A 23,735-nucleotide genomic window follows, 5' to 3' on the forward strand; every position below is an offset into this window, starting at 1 on the left:
TATGACTATGAACAGCTTTACTCTGGATTGTGCCTGAAAACGTTTATTTCCTTTTGTTCCGCTTTGACTACTGGCCTCCTAAGCAGGGGCGTAACAAGGCTGGAGTGGGCCCAGAGACAAAATTTTAAAATGGGCCCCTCGCTCACACACACACACACACACACACACACACACACACACACACACACACACACACTCCACAATATATAGTCATGTGACTTCCCTCTGGGGGGCCCCTCGAGGCATGGGGCCCCCCAGGCAGCTGCCTCCCCTTGCCTAATAGTAGTTACACCCCTGCTCCTAAGTCCTTGGATGCTAGATCACTTCCTCCTGCACTAAAGCCGGCAGTCAGTCCGGAAAGGCTCCGGGAAGGCATGTGCACGAACCGAGGTTTGGCGCGGGGGGAGCATCGAGCGGGATCTGCCTCATGCACGGCCCTGTTCCCACGAACCCACGTGCGGTTCTGGCACCTCGGTTTGGGCACATCCCTACCTCCTCCGGATGACCTTGAGTCACGACCTCTCAGTCCAACCCACTGCACAGGGTGGTTGTTGCCAAGATAAAAAAGGGGGAGAGCAGAATCACAGCGAGGCCACCCTGAGTTCTTCAGCAGAAAGGCAACATGTACATGTAATAATTCCGTGGACATCCCTTCGCTGGTAAGTAATGGCTGTGCTTGCTTCTTCATATAGTCTGACAGGACAAGGCTCCAGACACACTGTGGGTTTAAGTAGAGCGCTTTCAGAAGAAAAAAATAAGACAAAGAAACCCAGCGTTGAGATTGGAAATAACCTGAAAGCAGTGGGAAACCTTTGCCAAGGCCAACTGGGGCTCGGGAAAGCCGAGTTTTAGGGGGCTGCCCGCATGTGAGACATCCTGGCGAGCACGCTTTCCCCTCCATTTCCTTACCCGCGGGAGGAGGCGGAGGCGACGGCGAGGAGGCTGGAGCAAGGGTGGCTTGGACCGTGACGCGCCATTGCCGCCGCCCGCCCGCTCCCTCCCTCTCCCCCCTGCTTGCCTTCCTGTGTTGCCTTGCGGGGGTGGCCCCGCCTGCAGCTGCTGCGCGGAACTTGTACGGAGGGAGAAGGCGAAGTGGGAAGGAGGCAGGACAGGAGAAGAGCGAAGTTGCGCGCTTTTCCCAGGCTGCTTGTGGAGTGGGGGCTTCCCTGCCTGCGCGATGTTGGGGATCGCGGCCGGAATGACGAACAGGTAAGTCGACCCCGGTCAGTTCCTTCCATTCATTGTAGGGATCCTGCTTCGTCTATCCATACACCCTTCCCTTCCCTTCCCGTTTCCCGCTCCCTCCCGCCCCGTCTGTTCTTGTCAGTAGTATTGTATTGGCAACCCGCCCCGCTTTCCCCCCACCAGCGATCGAGCCAAGTAACTTCTCTGCATCCCCTTCCTTGCCTCCCCTTCCTTGCCTCCCAGCAGGCGGGAGGAAGAGGAGGGTGGTGATTCCCACCGCACCCTGCAGCAGTAGTAGCGGCAGACGCGGGAAATGCTCTCCAGAGGGCGCGCCGAGGTTGCGGTAGCGGCTGCCTGGCTGGTGTGATTTAAGAATGGGGGGACTTGGGAGAAGGAAGAAGGGCCATGCGCGGAGAGGAGGAGGAGGAGGCGGGGGGGGGGCGTGCAGGGACTGCCCGAGACGGAGGCTGCCAGGGATGGGGGTGGGGGGGTATCTGGACATGGGATTTCTTCGCAGCGAAGCGCGGTCCGAGGAACAGGAGCATGAGGCACTCTCGGGCTAGCCAAAACTCCCTGCCTGTAGTGCAGCCAGCTCGAGGCTGTGGGTGGTTCTGTCTTGCACACTTACAAAAGCCTAACTTTGGTCACATGGTGAAAACTTTAAAGTGAAGGTGACATGAATAAAGAGTCGAAGGTGGCTCTATCCCGGGAAATAATGCGGAGCTTTTTAAGGCACTCCCTGCCAGTGGTCCCTCTAACTTTTTTTCATCTCTGTGCGGAATGAGTTTTCTTCTGGGTGGCAGTATCAAGGCAGTGTGTGCACACCTGCATTCAGAATGGGGCCTTCCTGATTCAACCTGAGTGGGATCTAAAAGGAACTGAGCGGACATCAAAAAAAACTTGTGAGCGTGTGCACGCCTTAGAGGAACACTGCTCTCCCTGCCCTTGTTTCTCCACCTTGAATTCTTTCTAGCCGCGGATTGCAGATTCTTGTGTGTGTGTTTTCCTATATGATCAGGACACAGGATGGTCTCCGATATAAGGCCACTCCACACATTACATAGAAGTGTTGCCCACACTGACTTGGCAACAGCTTTCCAAGGTTTCAGGCAGGAGTCTTTCCCAGCCCTACCTGGAGATGTTGGGGATTGAACCCTATCCTTCTGCATGCAGAAAAGGTCTGATCCCATCTCCCATCCCTATCACACACTTGATAGGAAGCAGTAGTCATCATTTTGGACAAGTGGACCTATTCCCAAGTATGTGTTTGTCTTATTTCAAAATGTCTTGAAGCATGTTTACACCTAAAACATGTAATGTGCAAAGCAACTTTTAGGGCTGCATCGAATGTGATAAATGTCCCGCTTCCATATGGGGCGGAGGGGGACACACCATGAAAACTGGCTTAAGTTGGCATTTGTGGCAGTTACAAATATCTGTTTCCACTGTGTGTGACAGAATTAAAATAATAAAATACACAGTATTCTATGTGGAGGTCTTATCTGTGTTGTAAATACTTCACATGTAGCAGCCTTACAAACACCACAAAATTACTAGACTGCCCGTTTGCCCAAATGTATCCATGTTAAGAATTTGTGGCCTACAGAAATATAAATAATATAAACTTATATGAATCTTTCCTGCCTGGTAGTTTGAGATAATTCTTCAGGTGAATGACTATTATATTTAAGCCCTCTGTAGCCCTTTCCAGTTGTTATGAAATCTAGGGATGCTGTCCTCACATACAGCATCCCCAAGAGATGATCTGCAAGCCTCACTCCCATGCTGATGCATTCTAAAACCCAGTCTCCTCCCCGTGCTGGGGTACCAGCATTCTGATCATGGAAAAAATCTTTAGTATAATGTTTGTCTTTGGGATGGAGTTTCATAGCACATCAGTGGGGAGGGTGGGGCTTGCATGCACACTCTTGGGGATGCAGTATGCAAGCACAGCATCACCTGATTGCATGATGACTGAACTGGGTGTGTCACAAATCCTCTACTTAGTTTTTTGAGCTGGCTCTAATGGTAGCTTCCCTCTCTGGGCAGTTACAAGAGGGCCCTACTTCTTCTAATGGACTGTGGTCACCATGCCAAGGGTAAAAGGACCATGGCGGTGGTGGTGGGAGTCTCTACTGTGCTAGGAGATCTGGATTTTTCTGGTCCAGATCAGGGCCACATCCAGATATTATTTGCAAAGCAAAGATGTAAGGCCAAACTTTGTCTTTTAGGCTATTTATTTATTTATTTTATTCAATTTATATGCTGCCCTTCCAAAATGGCTCAGGACGGTTTACAACAGAACAAAAACAATTAAAACCAGTTAACAATTAAAATCAAAACTATAAAAATGGATTAAAAAGCAATTAAGAATTCAAACAGTTAAAAACCCTGGAAAACCAGGGCAAACATTTACTGGTGAAACTCGGAAAATTAGAATATCGTGCAAAAGTCCATTAATTTCAGTAATGCAAATTAAAAGGTGAAACTGATATATGAGACAGACGCATTACATGCAAAGCGAGATAAGTCAAGCCTTAATTTGTTATAATTGTGATGATCATGGGGTACAGCTCATGAAAACCCCAAATCCACAATCCCAGAAAATTAGAATATTACATGGAACCAATAAGACAAGGATTGTAGAATAGAACAATATCGGACCTCTGAAAAGTATACAGTGTACTGTGCTTGATTGGCCAGCAAACCCGCCTGACCTGACCTCATAGAGAATCTATGGGGCATTGCCAAGAGAAGGATGAGAGACATGAGACCAAACAATGCAGAAGAGCTGAAGGCTGCTAATGAAGCATCCTGGTCTTCCATAACACCTCATCAGTGCCACAGGCTGATAGCATCCATGCCACGCCGCATTGAGGCAGTAATTGCTGCAAAAGGGGCCCAAACCAAGTACTGAATACATATGCATGCTTATACTTTTCAGAGGTCCGATATTGTTTTATTCTACAATCCTTGTCTTCTTGGTTCCATGTAATATTCTAATTTTCTGGGATTGTGGATTTGGGGTTTTCATGAGCTGTACGCCATGATCATCACAATTATAACAAATTAAGGCTTGACTTATCTCGCTTTGCATGTAATGTGTCTGTCTCATATATCAGTTTCACCTTTTAATTTGCATTACTGAAATTAATGGACTTTTGCACGATATTCTAATTTTCCGAGTTTCACCTGTACAACAGTTTAAAAACCCTGGAAGGCCAGGCCAAACAGATAGGTTTTAAGGGCTCTCCTGAAAGACAGTAATGAACTCAAATTACAGATTTCTGCCGGGAGTGCATTCCATAGCCCAGGAGCAGCTACAGAGAAGGTCCACCACTGAGTCGCCACCAGACAAACCAGTGGTAAATGGAGATGGACCTCCTTAGATGACCTTAACATGCAGTGGGGATCATGCAGAAGAAGGCGCTCTCTAAGATAACTCGGATGTAAGCCGTTCACAGTAATACCCAGCACTTTGTTTTTTGCCCACAAACGTATTGGCAGCCAGTGTAACTGTTTCAAAACAGACATAATATGGTCTCTCCGGGTTGCCCCAGAGACCAATCTGGCTGCCGCATTTTGAACTAACTGAAGTTTCTGAACTATGTACAAAGGCAGCCCCTCATATAGCACATTGCAATAGTCAAGCCTGGAGGTTACCAGCTGATGCACCACTGTTTTGAGATGGTTCTCTTCAAGGAGTGGGAGCAGCTGTCGAATCAGCCGAAGCTGATAGAAAGTACTCCTGGCCATGGCCTCCACCTGAGATACCAGGGTGAGGCCTGGGTCCAGGAGTACTCCCAAGCTGCGCACCTGCTCCTTCTGGGAGAGTGTAACCCCATCCAGCACAGGAAGATCTAACTCTTCCGTCAAATTCTGAAATCCCCCACAAAGAGCACCTCCATCTTGCTTGGATTCAGCTTCAATTTGTTATCCTTCATCTAACCCATTACTTCCTGTAGGTAGGCATTTAGAGAATGAGTGCCATTTTCTGAAGATGAAAAGAAGTAGATTTGGTTGTCATCATCATACTGATAACACCCAGCACCAAACCTCCTGATGACCTCATCCAGCGGTTTCATGTAGATACTGAAAAGCACTGGTGACAGGTCATGTCTCCTTTGATTCAGATCGAAGAGCTTATTTGCAGAGTTGTAGTGTTTCTGCTGCTGAGTATTCTGAAACAAGTGAGGTCTCTTAGAGCTTGAGCAAGTGAAGTATTCAGGAATAATAATCTTAACATACACTGGTTCACACTTTTTATGCAGCAATCATGTTTGCTGTGGGTATATCAACATTACACTGGTGTTTCCTGCATCAGATGTGTAAGGCATTAACAAGAAGAAGAAGAAGAAGAAGAAGAAGAAATATTCATATACCACTTTTCAACAAAAGTTTCCAAAGTAGTTTACATAAAGAAATATAATCTTTTTAGGTTGTGAGTCCCCAAAGGGCTCAGTCTAAAAAGAAACATAAGGTAGACTCCAGCAACAGTAACTAGAGGGATGCTGTGCTGGGGGTGGATAGGGCCAGTTGCTCTCCCCCTGCCAAATAAAGAGAATCACCATGTTAAAAAGGTGCCTCTTTGTCCAGTTAGCAAATGTGAGCACCACCCATGAATGTGCATCAAACCGCCTTGGGATCGTTTTAATGAAAGGCGGTATACAAATTTAACAATAAATAAATAAACAAACAAAATCAGGAAGTCACGATCCAGTCAGGGCTCTTAAGCAGCTGTTTGAAGGACTTTATGGGCACAGATCTTCCCTTTGCACTTTGTGTTTCCTGCAATAGGTGTTGGTGTACCATGTAAACACCATTGCTGGATAAAGTGTGGTGTGCCTTTGGAGCACCAGAAATGTTAACCATCCTTATTTCTTAAACATTTTTCCATAATAAAAGTGGGTGTGGCAAGCCTTCTTATCTTTATACATCTGGAAAGAAGTTGAGGGATTGCATGCCTTGTGCATACTTTCTGGTTTCCAGTGCTCCTGTACTCTGAAGTAAAGTATCATCTTCTGCAGATGTCATGTGATCAGGATATTTTCTCATAACATCTGTTCTTGCAAAAAATAAGCACAGCTGCTTTAGGCTTGCTAGGAGTAAGGAAAATTAGAATGCATGGATGGAATATGAAATGGCAATTATGCTGTCTAATTCTTGAATTCTCATTTCCGCCATTACCCTGTACCCCTGCTGCACTAACACATTGTAGTTAGGGGTTTGGGGGGGGCAGGGTGCAAAATTTTATTTTATTTTAGTCACAGAGTGCATTCTACCCTGGCCTTCAGGACACAACCCAAGGTTTTAGTTCTTACCTCCCAAACCCAAGAGATGTTGGGCCTCATTTACTTCGGAGGCTAATTCTTCCTCTGCATACCCGCATGATGCCTCATATTGGCCAGGACAGAGTGGTCAATTGATTCTGTCTTCCGCTTCCTATGTGTGCATAAGAAGGATATGTAGGTGTGTTCTTGATGGCTACTTGTCAGCTCTGAACACCTTTCCTTTTTTTGCTAGATTAAAGCAAGTACAGCCGGGCAAGTTATGGAGGTGATAGGTCTTACCATTGAATTTTTACTGGCATTCAGGCCACAGGCCACAGAGTCAGGGGCACATAAACTTATTGAGATCAATGCACCTCACTCTGAACTTTGCCAACATTATTGTGTTTTCCCCAGAGTTTGTCAACATTTATCATATTTTGGAATGAGTCCCAAGATTATATTGGACCTTATTCACAGTTTACAATGATTTAAATATGTATTTAATGTTAGGAAGTAATGGTAACTCGGGTTGATATTATTGACCAAATGAACTGTAGTAGTTGCAATGCTATATACTTCTTACTTTTCTACACATTTGTTCTTCTTGCAAAATATCCTTGTATGTATTATGTATTTACTAGCTGAACCCGAGTGCCGCCGCCGCCACCGCCACCATGCTGCCGGGCCACCCTTGCCCCGCCACTGCCACACCATCATCACCGCACTGTCAGGCCAGGCTGGGCCGGGCCGCCCCCGCCGCCTCACATCTGCGGCCTGGCTGGGGCCCGCCGCCTTGCCTCCACAGCCGCCCAGCCAGGCCATGGCCGCCGCCGCTGTTCTCCTGGCTGCGCCTCACCCAATCAGGCGCCCCCTCAGCCCAGCCAATCAGCTGGGCTGCTGGGACGCACGTTCTAAATGCACACCCAGGAGAATTATATATATAGATTATCTATTGCAGGTCTTGACAGATTTTCTCTGGCTATAGGAGTCAGCCCAAAAATTTAGGAGCCAGACAATGAATGCTTGAAAAATTCCTGGTAGTAATGGACATTGTGTGACGGGGGTGAAGGATAAATGGGCTTCTCTTTATCCCCTTGACAAGAAACATTCTTAGAACTGAAACAGGGCTCCTTGGGACAAATAAAGATTTTATTGAATAACTCTACCTCTGAATATCCTGGTCTAGGCACCATAGTTCCCTGGCGCCTGGGATTTATCAAGCCCTGATCTAATGAATTCAGTGGATAATCTATGAATATATATGCTTTTTTGTAGTCATGTATATAATTTTTTAAAAGATTGTTTTCTCTCTCTCCTCTCCTGTGCAAATTCATCCACCCGTCTAAACCACATTTACCTGTAGTTAGTCCTGGTGCTTATGTAATGCCACTATGATTAAGAGTTCAAAGGAATGGTGCTGTGGGTTGGGGAGTATGCAATCCCATGTCCTCCTACTGTTCTCTTAATTCTTTTTGATACAATACTCTTGTTATATCTGCAGTGGCCTATTGAGGATGAGGCACTTCCTCTGGGAGCATCAAGTGCAGGTTTAAAACCTCCAAAGTAGAAGCTTGTTGTGAAATCCAACACTTGCTGGAGGCATCAGGACAAAATGCTAGGAAGCTGTGTGGCACGGAGTTGTGCCTCATGTCCAAATACTTTTGTTGGGAAGTACTGGTGGGTGGATGTTCACTTTCAGAGTCTGGATGATGACTATATTTGGTATTGGCAAAGAATTCATTCCAGTCAAATTGGCAAGTATATCCACATTTCCCTGTAGAAATGTAAGGCTCGTCTTATTGTTGGAGTCATTGCAGTGTTGCTGTATGCTGTTCCACAGCGCACCTGCGCTCAGCTTTCTGGCACTTGGTATTCTGGGTTGCATAGGTTGATAAGTGGCTGATTGCTGCTTCTGGACAGGGCTAAAGTGGGTGGGCTGAACTGCCCTTTGGTTCCTTCTCTCCACGATGTTGTAATCTCTGTCTCTATAGTTTTGTGAAACAGTCGGACCCTTTCACTGGTACTAGCTGAAAAGCCAGGGGTGTAGCTGATTCAAGGTCACTCTGGCTTGACTAATTAATAGGGATAGCCAAATGGCAGTTTTCAAATCTGGAAGCAAGACTTATCTCAGCAGGAGGTAGTTTTGGTAGAGACGCAAAACTCATCTTTTTCTTTTTTTAAAAATTGTGTTTTCTTTTGCCATTGCAACTCGGCTGCAAAATTCTGCCTCTGAAGAAGCCAGTCAAAACCTGGCCTCATTGGGGCTTTTTCAGGGAACCTTGTTGTTTGGTCATGTGGAGATGGGGTTAGGACCAGGCCAGGCTACTTGGAACCAAACTCAGGGGTGTAGTGGAGGGGGAACACGCAGGCACGGAGAGCTGGTACTTCTCGGCTTCTCTGGCTGTTGGGGTGGGCGTGGCTATGGGGGCTATCAGAGAGAGCACCTGCACTTCTGAATTTGCATCTATATCACTAACCAAACTAGATTTGAGGAGCAGCAGCAATGTTTGTGCACGTATTTCCTGCCTCATTCAAGTGTAAAATGTGTGTGTGTTGGGGGGGTAACTTTATATCCAAGAGAGAACACAAGAAATGGGAGTTGAACCCCCCCTACCCATATTACTTCCCCACAGTCCACCATTCACAGGCACCTTTTTCTCAGCCTAGCTCAATTTTGATATTAGAGCCTGGCTGTGGGGTTGGGGGAAGAGCTCAGCATGGACTGCGTGGAAGTCAGCCAAGGGTTCAGCACCCCTCGCCTGGTGCATCTTGTTTATTGTTGCAGTTTGGCCTCCACTTCACATGTGAATACAGCATGCCTGAGCACAACAAATATGCTGTTTCTTTAGTTAAGCGCTTGGCTTAATACTAACTATGGTTTTATGAGCACATCTTTATTTTCAGTTTGTGGATATTGCCTACTGCTTTAAACATATAGTCAGGTCAAACTTTACTGTTATACAGCCATTAGCCTTAACAATATGCTTTGCACTTTTAAAGAGAAGTACTATAAAAATACAGTAAATAAGTTATTTATTATCTCATGGCCATGGGAAGGGAGTGCATTTGAGGAATAACATGTTCATTTTCAGGAATTTGCTAAAAGGAAATTTGTTTTAAAATTCAGCGAGAAACCCACTTATAAAAGATAGCATAAAAAGCAGGCAGCATTAAAGTCCAGCGGAATAAAGCTCCTGTAGTGTAAGTACAATGGCTCTATACTAGTGGCATGCAATTGAAACCTAAGAAGTGATAGTAACGGTTAATGAACCAGAACATGGGAAACATTGATTCAGTGAACCCCCTTGGCAGCATGTGTCAGCACTCCAAAGTATCTACTTTACTACTGGCAGGACCTTCTGAGGCTCTGTACTCAGAAGGAAATCTGGCATACAGTTACCACTAACATGTTTTGACTGTGAATTAGCGGTTCAGAAATGGCTGTCACCTGAACCATCCCATCCAGTCCAGTCTTGCTGCAGTATCCCTTTATTTAAAGCTAGATTAATTCTTATGGGGAAGAAGGAAACTGCCACACAGGTATGCACAAGTTGTGACCCACCAACTTAAATGCAACCCACCAGGGATTTGGTAAACCACCTTATTTTGTTGCCTGCTTGGAACTGCAAAAAGTGGGGGTGGGGTTCAGCATATGGCAAGCCATAGCTCATGGCTGATGGGCTGCATTTGGCTTAGCCGGTCACAAGTTGCACAAGTCTGCTATAACAAGAACATTAAAAGAAAGCATTTTGAGATTGTGAATTAGGATGATGGTGATAATTTGTTATGTTGCCTTTTTATTGGTTCCAAATAAAATATTGGTCTACTGATGGTTTGCACAGGCAGTGACAGTGTTGAATTCTGCTTATGTGATTATCATCAGACTCCTTCATGCCTGCTTGCCTTCATGTGGAGGTGGTCCCAGTGAACATTGCATTGCACTTCCCATTATCTCAGTAGCACTTTTTCTTAGAGCTATCAGAATTGCAGGAATCATAAATTATCTCAGATTGTCTTTATGGAAGGGCAGCGCTTGCTTTTTCTTTCCATAAATGTCAATGGCAATACAGGTTTGCAATTCTGTGGTCTTTGCCTATTCATTTTCAAAGTAATTTTGGAACCATGAGGACTATAAGCTTGATTTAAAAACAGACCTGTGCTTATCCTGAATTCTGATACTGCCCATATAGTATTTCAGAATAAATATTCTAAAAAAAGTATTTTATTTATATATTTTAAGGATTTTTCTCCCACTTTTCTGGTGAAACTGCTGGGAGAGATCATCAGGAGATTTAGTGCAGGGTGCTATCAGTATGCTGATGACACCCAAATCTATTTCTCCATGTCAGCATCATCGGGAAAGGGCATAACCTCCCTAAATACCTGCCTGGAGGCGATGATGGGCTGGGTGAGGAATAACAAACTGAGACTGAATCCAGATAAGATGGAGGTACTCATTGTGCGGGGTCAACACTCGGGAGATGAGTTTGATCTGCCTGTTCTGGATGGGGTCACACTTCCCCAGAAGGAACAGGTACACAGTCTGGGGGTGCTTCTGGATCCAAGCCTCTCCCTGGTATCCCAGGTTGAGGCAGTGGCCAGGAATGCCTTCTATCAGCTTCAGCTGATATGCCAGCTGTGTCCTTTTCTTGAGATAAACTACCTCAGAACAGTGGTACATATGCTGGTAACCTCCAGATGGGGTTACTGCAATGCAGTCTATGTGGGGCTGCCCTTATATGTAGTCTGGAAACTGCAGTTGGTCCAGAATGCGGCAGCCAGATTGGTCTCTGGGTCATCTCAGAGAGATCAAGTTTCTCCCGTATTGAAAGACCTACACTGGCTGGCGATAGGTTTCTGGGCAAAATACAAGGTTTAGGTTATAAACCTATAGAGCCTTAAACAGCTTGGGCCCTGGGTATTTAAGAGAACACCGTCTTTGTAATGAACCCCTCCGCCTATTGAGATCATCAGGAGAGGTCTGTCTGAAGTTGCTACCAGCTTCATCTGGTGGCCATTCAGGGAGACGCCTTCTCCACTGCTTCCCTGAAGCTTTGGAATGCACTCCCTGCTGAAATAAAAGCCTCCTCATCTCTGACAACTTTTAAAAAGTCTTTAAAGATGCATCTGTTCACCCAGGCTTTTAATTAAATATATTGTTTTAATAATTTTAACATTGTTTTAAAATATTGTTTTTTAAAAAAAATTAAATTGTTGTAACGTTTTAACTTACTTTGTTATTGTTTAAACTCGCTGATCCGATGCAGAGCACCTGCATCCCTAGTTCTCCTTGTCTCTCCTCCTCATCTTCATTCCCCCACTCCCTTCAGCCCCACTCCGTTCTCCTTTCCCCCGCCACCCTTCAGCCCCAGTCTGTGCTCCTTCCCTCCCCCCTTCAGCCCCAGTCCATTCTCCCCCTCCCAGTAAGCTTTCCCTCCCCACCCACTGATGGCAGTTTTCCTCACCAGACAGGCCAGCGCTCCCCACCCCGCCCCACCCACCAGTGGCAGTGGTTTCCCTCGCTGGCTGGCATGGCCAGCACTTCCCTTCCCTGCAGGCCTGGCGGGCACTTTCCTTCCTCATCCGCCAGCGGTGGTGGTGGTTTCCCTCGCTGGCCCGCCTGGCCGATGCTTTCCCTGCCCTCCTGCCCCCGCTGCCGTTTTCTCACCCTGTACCTGTGGCTCTTTGGCAGCTGCTCACAAACTCTCGTGAGAGCTGCCACGCATGGGATTCGCCATGGGTACGTCTTAGAGAAATAAATATAAATAAATATTGTTTTAACTAATGTTTTAACTTTTCTGTTGTCATTTTTTTTGCTTTGTTGTAAACTGCCCAGAGACATAGGTTTGAGGCACTATAAAAATAAGTTAAATAGAAATAAATAAATAAAAATAAAATAAAGTGAGGTGCCAAAGATGACTAACATACATAATCTTCTTCTGTCTATATATTTGATTCTCTTAGGCGCACCTGTCACTAATCCCATGTGTGGCAGCTCTCGTGAGAGAGCTGCCAATTAGCAACAGGACCGCAGTGGGCGGTGGGGGAGAAGCGATGGTCCGCCGAATGGCCAGCTGCGGGGAGAGCAGCAGCCCAGTGAATGGCTGACTGCCGGGGGGAGTAGGGAGAAGACGGGCGGCTGGCGGACAGGACAGGGAAGCAGCCCTGGCAGGCGACCAGCCGGAGTGGCCGCAACCAGCGAGCGGGCCCCGCCAATGGGCGGGCATGAATGACGGCCGCGAATGGCAGGTGGGCCTGGCAGACAGGCGGCTGCAACCGGCTGGTGGGCAGCAAGAGTGTCTGCGACCAGTGGGTGGGTGGCTGGAGTGGCTGCAGCAGCCGCAACGGGCAGCCGCAAATAACGGGCAGCTGCGACCAGTGGGCAGGTGGCCGGCCACAACTGGCGGTGGCTGCAAATGGCAAGTGGGCCCGGCAGGTGGGCAGAGAAGAAGAGGGGTGGCTGGGAAGAATGCGGTGGGGGTGTGCAGATGCTCTGCGCTGGATCAGCTAGTAACTTAAAAAAAAACCCAAACTATGAATGTCATACATTTAACACAGATCATAGTTCAGCAGTGTGGAGCTATACTTCAGGTATCCTAAAGTCCCCTTGCATGAGGAATGATTATGTGTACTTGTTCAGAGCAATTTGCAAAAAAGACTTTGATAAAGGCTTTTAACAGAGAGATAAGTACATCTCAAAGTCGGATAAAAGATTCTAGTAGATCATCTTAACACTTTATGAAACATACAGTTAAAAGTAATGGCATCTGTGCTTGTCGGTCACCAAGCCCTAGTCTTTAATAAAGACTCTTTATTTCTTTGTGTTGTTTGTTTTACTTGAAGTGAGAGATTATGCAGTAGTTCAGTTTGTGCAGCCAATCTCAGTCCCTTGGGGCCATGTTGAGATCGTGAGACCTAATGTAAGAAGAAGGGGGAAATGTCCTTCTGGTCTCTGGTGCTGAATAAGCATTTCTCTCTCTCTCTCTCTCTCTCTCTCTCTCTTCTTGTGGGAAACAATTCATGAATAAGGTAGTTGTGCATGCAGGCTTGCTCAAGATAGGGTGAAATCACTGAGTGGGAGGACTGTTAGCAGCCTGCTGCAGGAAATTGATGTTGCAAGTTCTTCTCAGTAAATGAGAACACAGGGAAGCCGTTCAGGTAGCTGCACCATGTAGTGGTTGGCCATGGAACTGTTAAGAAGGCAACATCTGGAAGTTGTTTGTGATATTAGGTATTAGGACCAATTGTCATAATACTTTGTGTCTGTGACATAGGGTTGTCAGTTCTCAACCAGCCTCTGTAGCTGCGTCTTTAACAGTGCCTTGATGTGTAGTCATTAGGAGTGGTAATTGTCCATATGGAGAAAAGCTTCATCTGCTGATCTCTGCAGCTCAAGCCACTGTTTGTTTGTTTGTTTGTTTGTTTGTTGTTAAATTTGTATACCACCTTTCATTAAAACAATCCCAAGGTAGTTCACACAAAATTTAAAAACAAGACTATAAAAATAACACAATTAAAATATTAAGCTAAAAAATAAAACAAATCGGACTAAAAAGATTTAAGATATTTAAAAAGATTTATAACTGTTAGAAGCACAAGAGCAAGACAGGCTAGTTAATTTCTGATCAGTTGGTAACTAACTCCTGTTGAAGTTGCTGTGTGGTGGGTGATTCTAATTGCTGCAGCTGTAACATTTTCATCTTGATCCTATGAATGTTTGTTCAAAAGTAAATCTCAGTAAGGTCAGCAGGGCTTATTCCCAAGTAAAGCATATGTAAGATTGTTGACTTTGAAGTCATTCACACAATCAAAAACTGTGTTCTACTCAGGTTTTGGAGCTGTGTGTGCTTCCAGTTTCTGGTTGTGTGGAAGCAAAGTAGAGGAAAACCTGGGTAGAAGTGATGATGTGGAAGCAAGGTAGGAGGGAAACCTGGGTAGCTTTTCCTCCTACCTTTGCTTCCACACAGTTACTTCTGTCCAGGTTTTCCTCCTTCCTTTCTTCCACACAACAAAAATTGGGAGCACACACAGCTTCCGAACCCAGGTACAACACAATTTTTGATTGTGTGAATGACCTTTTTGTATGACTTTGCATGTGTGTGCCTCTGACTGCATGGATGGTTTCTGTGCCACTGGAGGAATCCATCCTTGGTGCAGAAATTCTCCTTGAAGGTTCTATATGGCAGGTCGTGGGGCTGTGCAGCTGCAGTGAGGAGCTGTAAGTCTCCTGCTGCCATAGAGACAAGGAAGCCCTGCACAAAATGCCAACACAACAAGTCAGACTCAGCCCACCACTATGTATTGTGGCAATCTGTCCATTGCTACAGGCAGCAACAACAGTTTTGTTGGTCTTTTAATGGACCCCCATACATTGCTAGTGTTCTGTTTTCAGTGTTGTGCATCTTGAGTTGTGCAGACCTTAGATAAGGCAATATGTATATTGGCCTCTAGATATGGAACATGTTGGTTCCCCAAAAGCCCAGATCAGTATGGGTGTGTGTGTGAGAGAGAGAAAGGTCCCGTGAGTCTTCACGAGACACATACCAAAAAAGCAATAAAGATGCCGGTCTGTGGCATCTTAAGAGAATCACGTGTACTGTGGCAAAAATACTTTAAAGACAGTGTTTGTTTAGAATTTCATTCTTTCCCACTGCAGTACAACTAGCTGTTGTTGGACTACAACCACCATAATCCCCAGCCACAATGGGAGCAGAGATGTGGGTTTTTCAGAAAACTTTGAATGGAAACATATTCTGGATTTTTTTCTGTGGGCATTTCCCCTCATTTGTATAAAATGTTCATTGTTGATTTTTTCCCCAAAAACAACACAAATATATAAATTTTCCTGATGGCATAAATAGATTTGGCATGTTATTTGACCTATTTATACAGTTTTTTTAGAAACCACCTCTACTATGTTAATTTCCCCTCACTGTATCTCAAAACACTTTCAAGTAGCCAAGTAGATGTTTTAGAAATGGATTTTTTTTTAAAACCGAAAACTTAAGTATAGCGGCAATTTTGTCATTAACTCCTATTAGAGGGCTTTGAAGATAGTGGCCAAATATATTGAAGAGAAGGGTTTGCAGGTAAATCATCAAAAGACCAAAACAATGGCTTTTGCAAAAAAACAAACAAAAGCAAAAGACAAGGTGGTGTATAAATGGTCATGAAATTGAGCAGGTTAAGGTCTTTAAATATTCAGGAATAATGTTACGTGCTTCTGATAGTAGATGGACACATGAAGAATATATGATCCAATCTACATCAAGGAGCAAATCTGCTATACAGAAATATTATAATACTAGCCGGCCTGCACGGAATATCTGTGCGCTCTTTTGGGCCGGCTGTTCCCTGCTCCCTCCTGACCCACTCTCCCTCCCCCTCCCTTTCTCCTGCCCCACACTCTTGTCCCCCTCCCCCACTCTCTCTCGCCCCCCTCCCACTCCCTCCTGCCCCACTCTCTCTTGTCCTCCCTCCCTTCCCCTCCCACCCCTCTCTCATCCTCCTTCCCCCTCTCTCCTGCCCCACTCTCTCTTGCCCTCCTTCCCCTCCCCCTGCTCCTCTCTCCTGCCCTCCCCCTGCCCCACTCCCTCTTGCCCTCCGCCTTCCTCACTCCCTCTTGCTCTCCCCTCCCCCCTGCCCCACTCCCTCTTGCCCTCCCCCTCCCCCTGCATTTTTAAAAGTTCTACTTACCAGGCTACCACCGCTGCTCTTCCTCCCGGGCAGCGAACAGGAAAGTCCCGCCGCTCGGTTCCCTCCCACCCCAGTCTCCCACGGGCTCCTCCTGGCCTCGGCGGCCGGTCCTGGCACCGCATGGCCAAGAGCCGCCTCCGCGGCCTATCCTGCTGGCAGGCTCGCCACACCAAGTGCCACCTCCACGGCCTGCCGTGCCCGCTGCCGCCGCTTGCCAGTCTTTGCAGCCGGCCGCAGGCCAGCCACCTCTCCACCCACCCCCAACTTATGTCCCGGTATCGGGGCCAGCCACCCGCCGCCCACCTCACCCCCTCGGCTGGGCCCGCCACCGCTTCACCGCGGCCGGGCCGGGCCCGCCAGCAGCCCTGTTTTGCAGCTGGCCAATTCTCCTCCTCCTGGGTGTGCCAGCCAATCAGGTGCCTCCACAGCTCAGCCAATCAGCTGGGCTGCTGGGACGCATTTTCCCGGGCACACCCAGGAGGAAAAAGAAAGAAAGAGAGAGAGAGAGAGAGATTTTTGGAGGACAATTTGTTCCTTCAGCCCTTAAACTTTTTGAGTTCACAGTTATTTCCCAAATGTGTTATGGGGCACAACTTGGATCTTACAATAATTATAGTCCAACTGAAACTGTTCAAACAAAATTTTTAAGGGTGATCCTGCAGATGGCAAGGGGAACTTCTTAATTCCTTTTTTATGGTTGGAGACTGGTATGTGTAAAATCGAAAATCTAATGTGGATCTGTTTGTGAAAATGATTACAAACCAGAAAACAGGTTTATGCTCCCAGTTGGTGCTAGTAAATGTATTTTCTGGGGTAAATACAGATTTAACATTTTAAAAAAAATTGTATTTATTGTAACTGATGCTAGATTATCTATTATTGTTGTTGTTGTTTACATTTATATCCCGCTCTTCCTCCAAGGAGCCCAGAGTGGTGTACTACATACTTGAGGTTCTCTTTCACAACAACCCTGTGAAGTAGGTTAGGCTGAGAGAGAAGTGACTGGCCCAGAATCACCCAGCAAGTATCATGGCTGAATGGGGATTTGAACTCAGGTCTCCCCGGTCCTAGTCCAGCACTCTAACCACTACACCACACTAGCTCTCAATTATAGATAATCTATAGCAGATTATCTATAACCAAGCATTGAAAAAATCAAACCATGATGTTGGAGAGCTGATATAAGAATGTATGGCACATCACAGTCTCAGAAAAGTTAACCCATATTATTCGGTCCCACTCAAATCAGGCCATAAATAATGTCCTTTATGTTATTTGGTAAGATTTTATTCTTTTACACTAATTGGGAAACTTATGGTTGTTTCCCCACCATAGACAATATTAGCGTTTGGATGGATTGATGAATCAGGGTTTTGATGTATAATGTTTGGTGCTGTTTGTGGTTTGATTATTGTTATTTAGTGTGGTAAAACTTTGTTTTAATAAACAGATTTAAATTTAAAGAATTTTTTTTTAATGAGAGAGAGACTCGAATGTGGATCTGTTTATGTAATTATTGGTTTAAAGTGAAGTTACATCTAGTGGGGTTGGTTGCTTTAATTCTAAAAGATGAGTTTAACTCAACTTGGAAATAAACTATAAATACAAAATTTTAGTACCATTGGTTTAGATCTCTGGGTGGGAGCTGTAGCCAAGCAACAGCTGGAGGGCCAAAGTTGGAGGGCCAAAGCAGCCCTTTCCCACCCCATAGGTCACATCAGTTTTCAGTGCTTGTACTAAATGTTAATACTCCTGTCCCTAAAAGGCTCACAATCTAAAAGTTTTGTATTTGGGGTTTCAACATACACACTTATTTATTTATTTATTTATTTATTATTTATTTATTATTTACATTTCTAGCCCGCCCTATACCCAAAGGTCTCAGAGCAGTTACAATAAAACCAGTATAAAACATAATTAAAATTCAGCATCATAAAATAAAAAATACAGTAAAATACACAGTGCCTGAGAGGGGAAGTACCACATTTCTAGTCAAAGGCCAGGGTAAAGAGGTGCATCTTCACCATTCTCCTGAATGTACACAATATCGGAGCTTGGCGCACCTCAAAGGGGAGGGCATTCCACAACCTAGGGGCCACCACAGAGAAAACCCTTTCACGTGCCCCTACCCCTTTAACTGCTGACAATGGTGGCACTATCTAGAGGGCCTCTTCTACAGATCTTAACTGAAAGGCAGGTCTATATAGAACAAGACATTCCTTCAGGTATTTGGGGGCCAGGTTGTCCAAGACTTTATAAGTCAATGTTAAAACCTTGACTCGGGCTCAGTGGCAAATTGGCAACTAGTGCAGTTCCTTTAAGACCGGTGTGATGTGCATCCGGCCAGAAGTGCCCATCAGCAGTCTTGCTGCTTTATTCTGCAGTAGTTGCAGCCTCCGAATCATCTTCAGGGGCAGCCCCACATAGAGCGCATTGCAATAGTCCAGTCTGGAGGTTACCAGAGCATGGATCAATGTGGCCAGGCTATCTCTGTCCAGAAAGGGCTGTAGCTGGCAAACAAGTCTGAGTTGAAAATAGGAACTCCTGTCCACCGCTGCCACCTGGGCCTCCAGCGACAGCAACGAATCCAGGAGTACCCCCAAGCTACGCACCTGTTCCTTCTGGGGTACTACCACCCCTTCAAGAATAGGATATCTCCCCCACTTCATGGACTCAAGAGCCCCTGACACACAGCATCTCCAACTATCTGAATTCAGTTCCAATTTATTGGTCCACATCCAGCCCATTTCCTCCTCCAAGCAACGGTCAAGCACCTTAACCTCCTCTCCTGATTGAGATGGAATAGAGAGATAGAACTTGGTGTCATCAGCATACTGGTGGCACCTCACTCCAAACCTCCCGATGACCTCTCCCAGCGGCTTCATATAGATGTTAAAAAGCATAGGGGATAAGATTGACCCCTGCAGAAATCCACAGGTCAATTCCCAGGGAGCCAAACAAAATTCCCCCATAACAACTCTTTGATATCAACCCTGGAGATAGGAGTGAAACCACTGCAATGCAGTGCCTCCAATCCCCAACTCCCAAAGCCTTTCCAAAAGGATACCGTGGTCAACAGTATCAAAAGCCACCGACAGATCGAGGAGAACCAGCAGTGTAGCACAGTCCCTGTTCCTCTTCCGATAAAGGTCAACAACCAGGGCTACCAAGGCTGTTTTGGTGCCGTGACCAGGCCTGAAGCCAGACTGGAATGGATCCAAATAATCAGCTTCCTCCAAGCATGCCTGAAGCTGAGTCGCCAGCACCTTCTCCAGTACCTTGCCACGGAAAGGTATATTAGCAACTGGGCGATAGTTATTGAACACTTACGGGTCTAGGGAGGATCTCTTAAGGAGGGGCCACACCACCGCCTTTTTAACAGCTGGTGGAACCTCCCTCTCCCGCAATAAAGCATTAACCACTCCCACGACCCATCCAGCTATAGCCGTTCGACTAGTTCTTATCAGCCATGATGGGTAAGGATCCAGAGACACGTGGTTGTCCAGACCCCTGCAAGCAGCTTGTCCACATTCTCAGACCACAACAATTGAAACTGATCAATACTAATTGAACCAGACGGTTCTCTGGACACCTCCAACAGACCATCCTGAAACGTGTCCTCGAATCCCATGCGGATCTGAATGATTTTATCCTCAAAGTGCCTCACAAATTTATCACGGTAGGCCTCCGAGAGCACAATACCATCCTTTCTCTGGCCTGATGTCACTAGGCTGTTCACCACTCAGAAAAGCTCTGCTGGACGGCTGCTCGAGGATGCACTTGGTTTAATTCACACTTAAAATACTGAGCCTGTCTTGATGCATCACTTTGATTAGGATCCTAGCCTTCTCTGTTACTGTTGATTTGTCTAAAAAGAGCAGCTGTTTCTTGTAGCTATAATTTACAAAGTATTACCTTTGGAGATACCATGTCATATTCATCTAGCATATTTATTAGCCATATTATATCCGGGAGAAAATTCAGATGCTGAATAGGACAAACTAATGTTCTCCCAGAACATTACTGACTCAGATATGCATGTGGGGGACTGAGTGTTTGAATGCATCCCCACATGACAATACCTTCCTGTGCATGCAAAGTTAGCACATCAAGGACAAGGCTAGCTTGTCCAGTGGTTACTTGGGGATGAGTGTTCTCCATTGCCGCCCCGAGGCTTTGGAGTGTGCTCCCTACAGAAGTAAGAACCTCACCATCTCTGACAACTTCTTAAAAGGCTGTTAAAACACATTTGTTCATCCAGGCTTTTTAACTAGACTTATAGCATTTAACATTGTTGTTTTTTTTTAAATTACATTGTTTTAATCTTGTTTTTATTTGTGATGTTTTATTGGAGACTGCCCAGAGACCCAGGTTTTGGACAGTATAGAAGTATGTTAAATAAATAAAATAAAATAAACCTTGTTTTCTGAGGGCCTAGCTTTGCACTCATATAGAGATCTTGATATACAGTATAGTCAAACCTGCAACACACCATGAGTGTCTGTGGTGGTATAGTCTTCATGGCCCTGTACAATGTGCACTACTGGTTGTCTGGGTTGGCTTCCACTTTAACCCTTCCCTGCAATTATGCCAAAAGAAATAACTGCACTGTTCCAAAACAGCGTTGCAGCCCTGAGAATTGCTTGCCTTCTAAACAGTGTCAGAGTTTTAACTGGAAGTACAAAAAAATTGAGACCTGATCTAAGACTTTTAACTCACACTTCCAGATGTGAAATCCTCTGGAATTGTAACTCAAATATAAAAAGCTAATTCATCATTGTTGAGTTTTGGTATGCAGCAGTGGAGAATAGGTAAATATGGATTTGCGGCTAGACATAGCCATAAGGAAGCCAGTAATAAAACAATTTTAATTGGTAACACATGTTGGTCACATACTTGAGAGTTTTCCAGTCTTTACGTACAACTCTACTAGAACTGTTGTAGATGTAAATGAAAAAGATTCCTGTTTTCATTTTCAGTGGTACAGAAAAATTCTGAGGATTTTGTATAGGACTATTGTATAGTAAAGTTTTTATATGAAGAATCGCTGTGTCGTAGCCAGTAACTATTATTTTGGAAGAACAGTGCAATAAGAGCAACTCTATCTTCTATCTGTCTGCCTGCCTAGCTGTCTGTCGATCTAAGTCTCTTAGGCATAACTGTTGCTAATCCCATGTGTGGCAGCTCTCACAAGAGTTCGCGAGCAAGGGGAGGGGGAGAGGAAAGTGGCGGGGAACTTAAGGCCAATGGACAGGCCAGTGAATGGGCGGGGAGAGAAAGCAGCGGTGGCAGGGGGAAGTGAAAGTGGTGGCAGCGGGAGGGAGAGAAAACGGAGGTGTCGGAGAAAGATAAAGTAGTGGCGGGGCAGGAAGAAAGTGGCAGGCGGCTGGCCAGAGAGAAAAAACATTGGAAAGGGAAAGAGGAGCGATAGGGCTGAAAATGAGGGCTAAGAACGAGGAAGCGGGGCTGATAACAAGGGAGAAATAGAGGCACAGATGCTCTGTGCCCAGGCCAGCTAGTTTCTAATATTAGCCTCAGTCATGGATGAGGCTTCATGAGGTCTGGGTAGATTCATATTAAGCATCTTGTGTACTGTTATTGGTGGATTATTAGTTTGGATGGATATCTGCAACCAGACGTTTGCAGGGGGATTTGTTTTTCAAAAAGCATGTCCATTCATTATGTACATGTGCTTTATCTCTTGATTATGCCATGCTTTTGTGGGTGTCTGGTTTGCACCACTGCTGGAGAGCATTTAGTTGCAAAGTCTGAACATTTTGTTTGCAACCTGCTGATTGGAGGATATTGTGCTTTTTGGCATGCTGCTGATTGGAGGGGATAATATGATAAGGATGTGGTTTATTTAGAACCATGCACCCTGCTAGAGGGTAATATTGACACATTAGTAGTATGGATGATAAAGGGTAGCACAGATGGACTTGTGCTCATCCAGTGTTACCTTTGTGTTCCGTTCCTTTGTTACATCCCACATTGATGAAAAATATATTGCACATTCTTGAGGTACAAATCTGTCTCCCCCCACCCCACCCGCACCATCATTCTGTGAAGCACCATATATATAGAGAGAGGATGAGATAACTATAGATATAGATATATATGAAACACATGTTGCCAGTGACCAAATTCATGTGTAGAGCATTATCATGCAGCAGTCCCAATTTTAAGGCAAGCTAGTTCAGTGGTTTTGAGGATAGTAATGGAGAGGGGTAATAGTTCCAGCCTCAAAATGGATGTGACCAGGCCTAGCATGTTTTATCCTAGCCTCTGAGCAAACATTTTCACCCTCTATTCAGCCTTCTAGCATACCCTATATGGGACTACAACTTTGCCTACAATTTAATTGAATTGTTCTCACACAAGAGTGTTGAGATCAATATTGTTGTTGCAGCTCAGAAGAAAGGTAAACAGTGTGGCTGAGAGCTTCCCCTTCATGTTTTCTGGTGCTCTTGGGAACTCTTTTGTAGTGTACAAGCATATTACCATACACTCAAGACTGAGCTGAGAGCCAGAAAGACCAATACCCTATTTAAGGCTCAAGCTGCATGGTGGTGTTTTAGTTTGTTTCGCCTGGGTTCTGCTATGAATTGTTCATTTATAGAATATATTTTCAGGGAAATGGAAAACTGTGACAAGAAAGTGATTTCAGCTGCTGACAAAGGTCCTTTTAAAAATGAGTTCTGATTTGTTGATGATCTGATGTGTTAAAATACATATGCATGGATTTCATTTTTGTAACTGGTAACTTGTATGCTATGAAGGAATTTGTCCTATATGCCCCCTCACCCCAAAGTGTGTGTTGCTAGCTTCTTTAGTTTTGGACCTCAAATGCGCAAATATTTATTGCATTCCTAAATATTTTCCTAAATCTCTTATTCTGTAGATATTGTTTGCATTTTAGCACATTTAACCTAGGATTCCAAGCACACTTACCTGAGAATAAGTCCCACTGAATATGGTAAGACTAACTTCCAATAGGGATGTGCATGGAACCATGGCGGGGTGGTTTGATGCCAGCGGGGGTGCCGCTTTAAGGGCGGGGGAGTACACTTACCCCTCCCGCTGCTTTCCCCCCGCTGGCACTTGTTGCCAGTAAAAACCTTTTGTGCAGCAATGTACCTCCCTGCCGCCCCTTCCCCCTCCTCGGTCGGAAGTGGCCAGAAGTACCGGGTGCGTGTGCCAACGAATTTCACACAAACACATCCAGAAAATTTCTTAATTCTGACTAGCACGTTAATGATAACTCTCCCAATTTCTTCATGTTGACTTTGATATGTTGCTATAGGAATTTCCTCTAAGTTCCAGAAATAGCACACCTGTGTTCAATAAACATATTATCTCATTCTACTTAAGTTATTTGACCTGGCACTCTCGCCAAAGGGCACAACAGTTAAAGCAGCTAACAAGAAGGAAAACAGACATCCCTGTCTGGCTTCTATCGAAGACTGAAATTCCTTTTCAATAACTCTTTTAAGAGATGAAAACTTGGGAGGCTTAAACAGGATCTGATACATACCACTATCAACAGCTACAGTTTTACAAGGCATAGGGATGGGCCTTAATTAC

General features: G+C 45.3%; 1 protein-coding gene across 1 annotated transcript in view; it reads left to right on the top strand.

The window, feature by feature from the left end:
• The first annotated feature begins 1,015 nt into the window (after window positions 1-1,015).
• LIMS1 (LIM zinc finger domain containing 1) overlaps window positions 1,016-23,735 on the top strand; it is a 118,559-nt gene continuing 95,839 nt past the window's right edge. The window contains exon 1 of the mRNA XM_053311646.1: window positions 1,016-1,209. Within this exon, the coding sequence (XP_053167621.1) occupies window positions 1,178-1,209 (32 nt within the window). The 5' untranslated portion in view covers window positions 1,016-1,177. The remainder of the gene's footprint in view (window positions 1,210-23,735) is intronic.

Source organism: Hemicordylus capensis, chromosome 3 (assembly GCF_027244095.1).
Source record: "Hemicordylus capensis ecotype Gifberg chromosome 3, rHemCap1.1.pri, whole genome shotgun sequence".
Lineage (NCBI taxonomy): Eukaryota > Metazoa > Chordata > Lepidosauria > Squamata > Cordylidae > Hemicordylus > Hemicordylus capensis.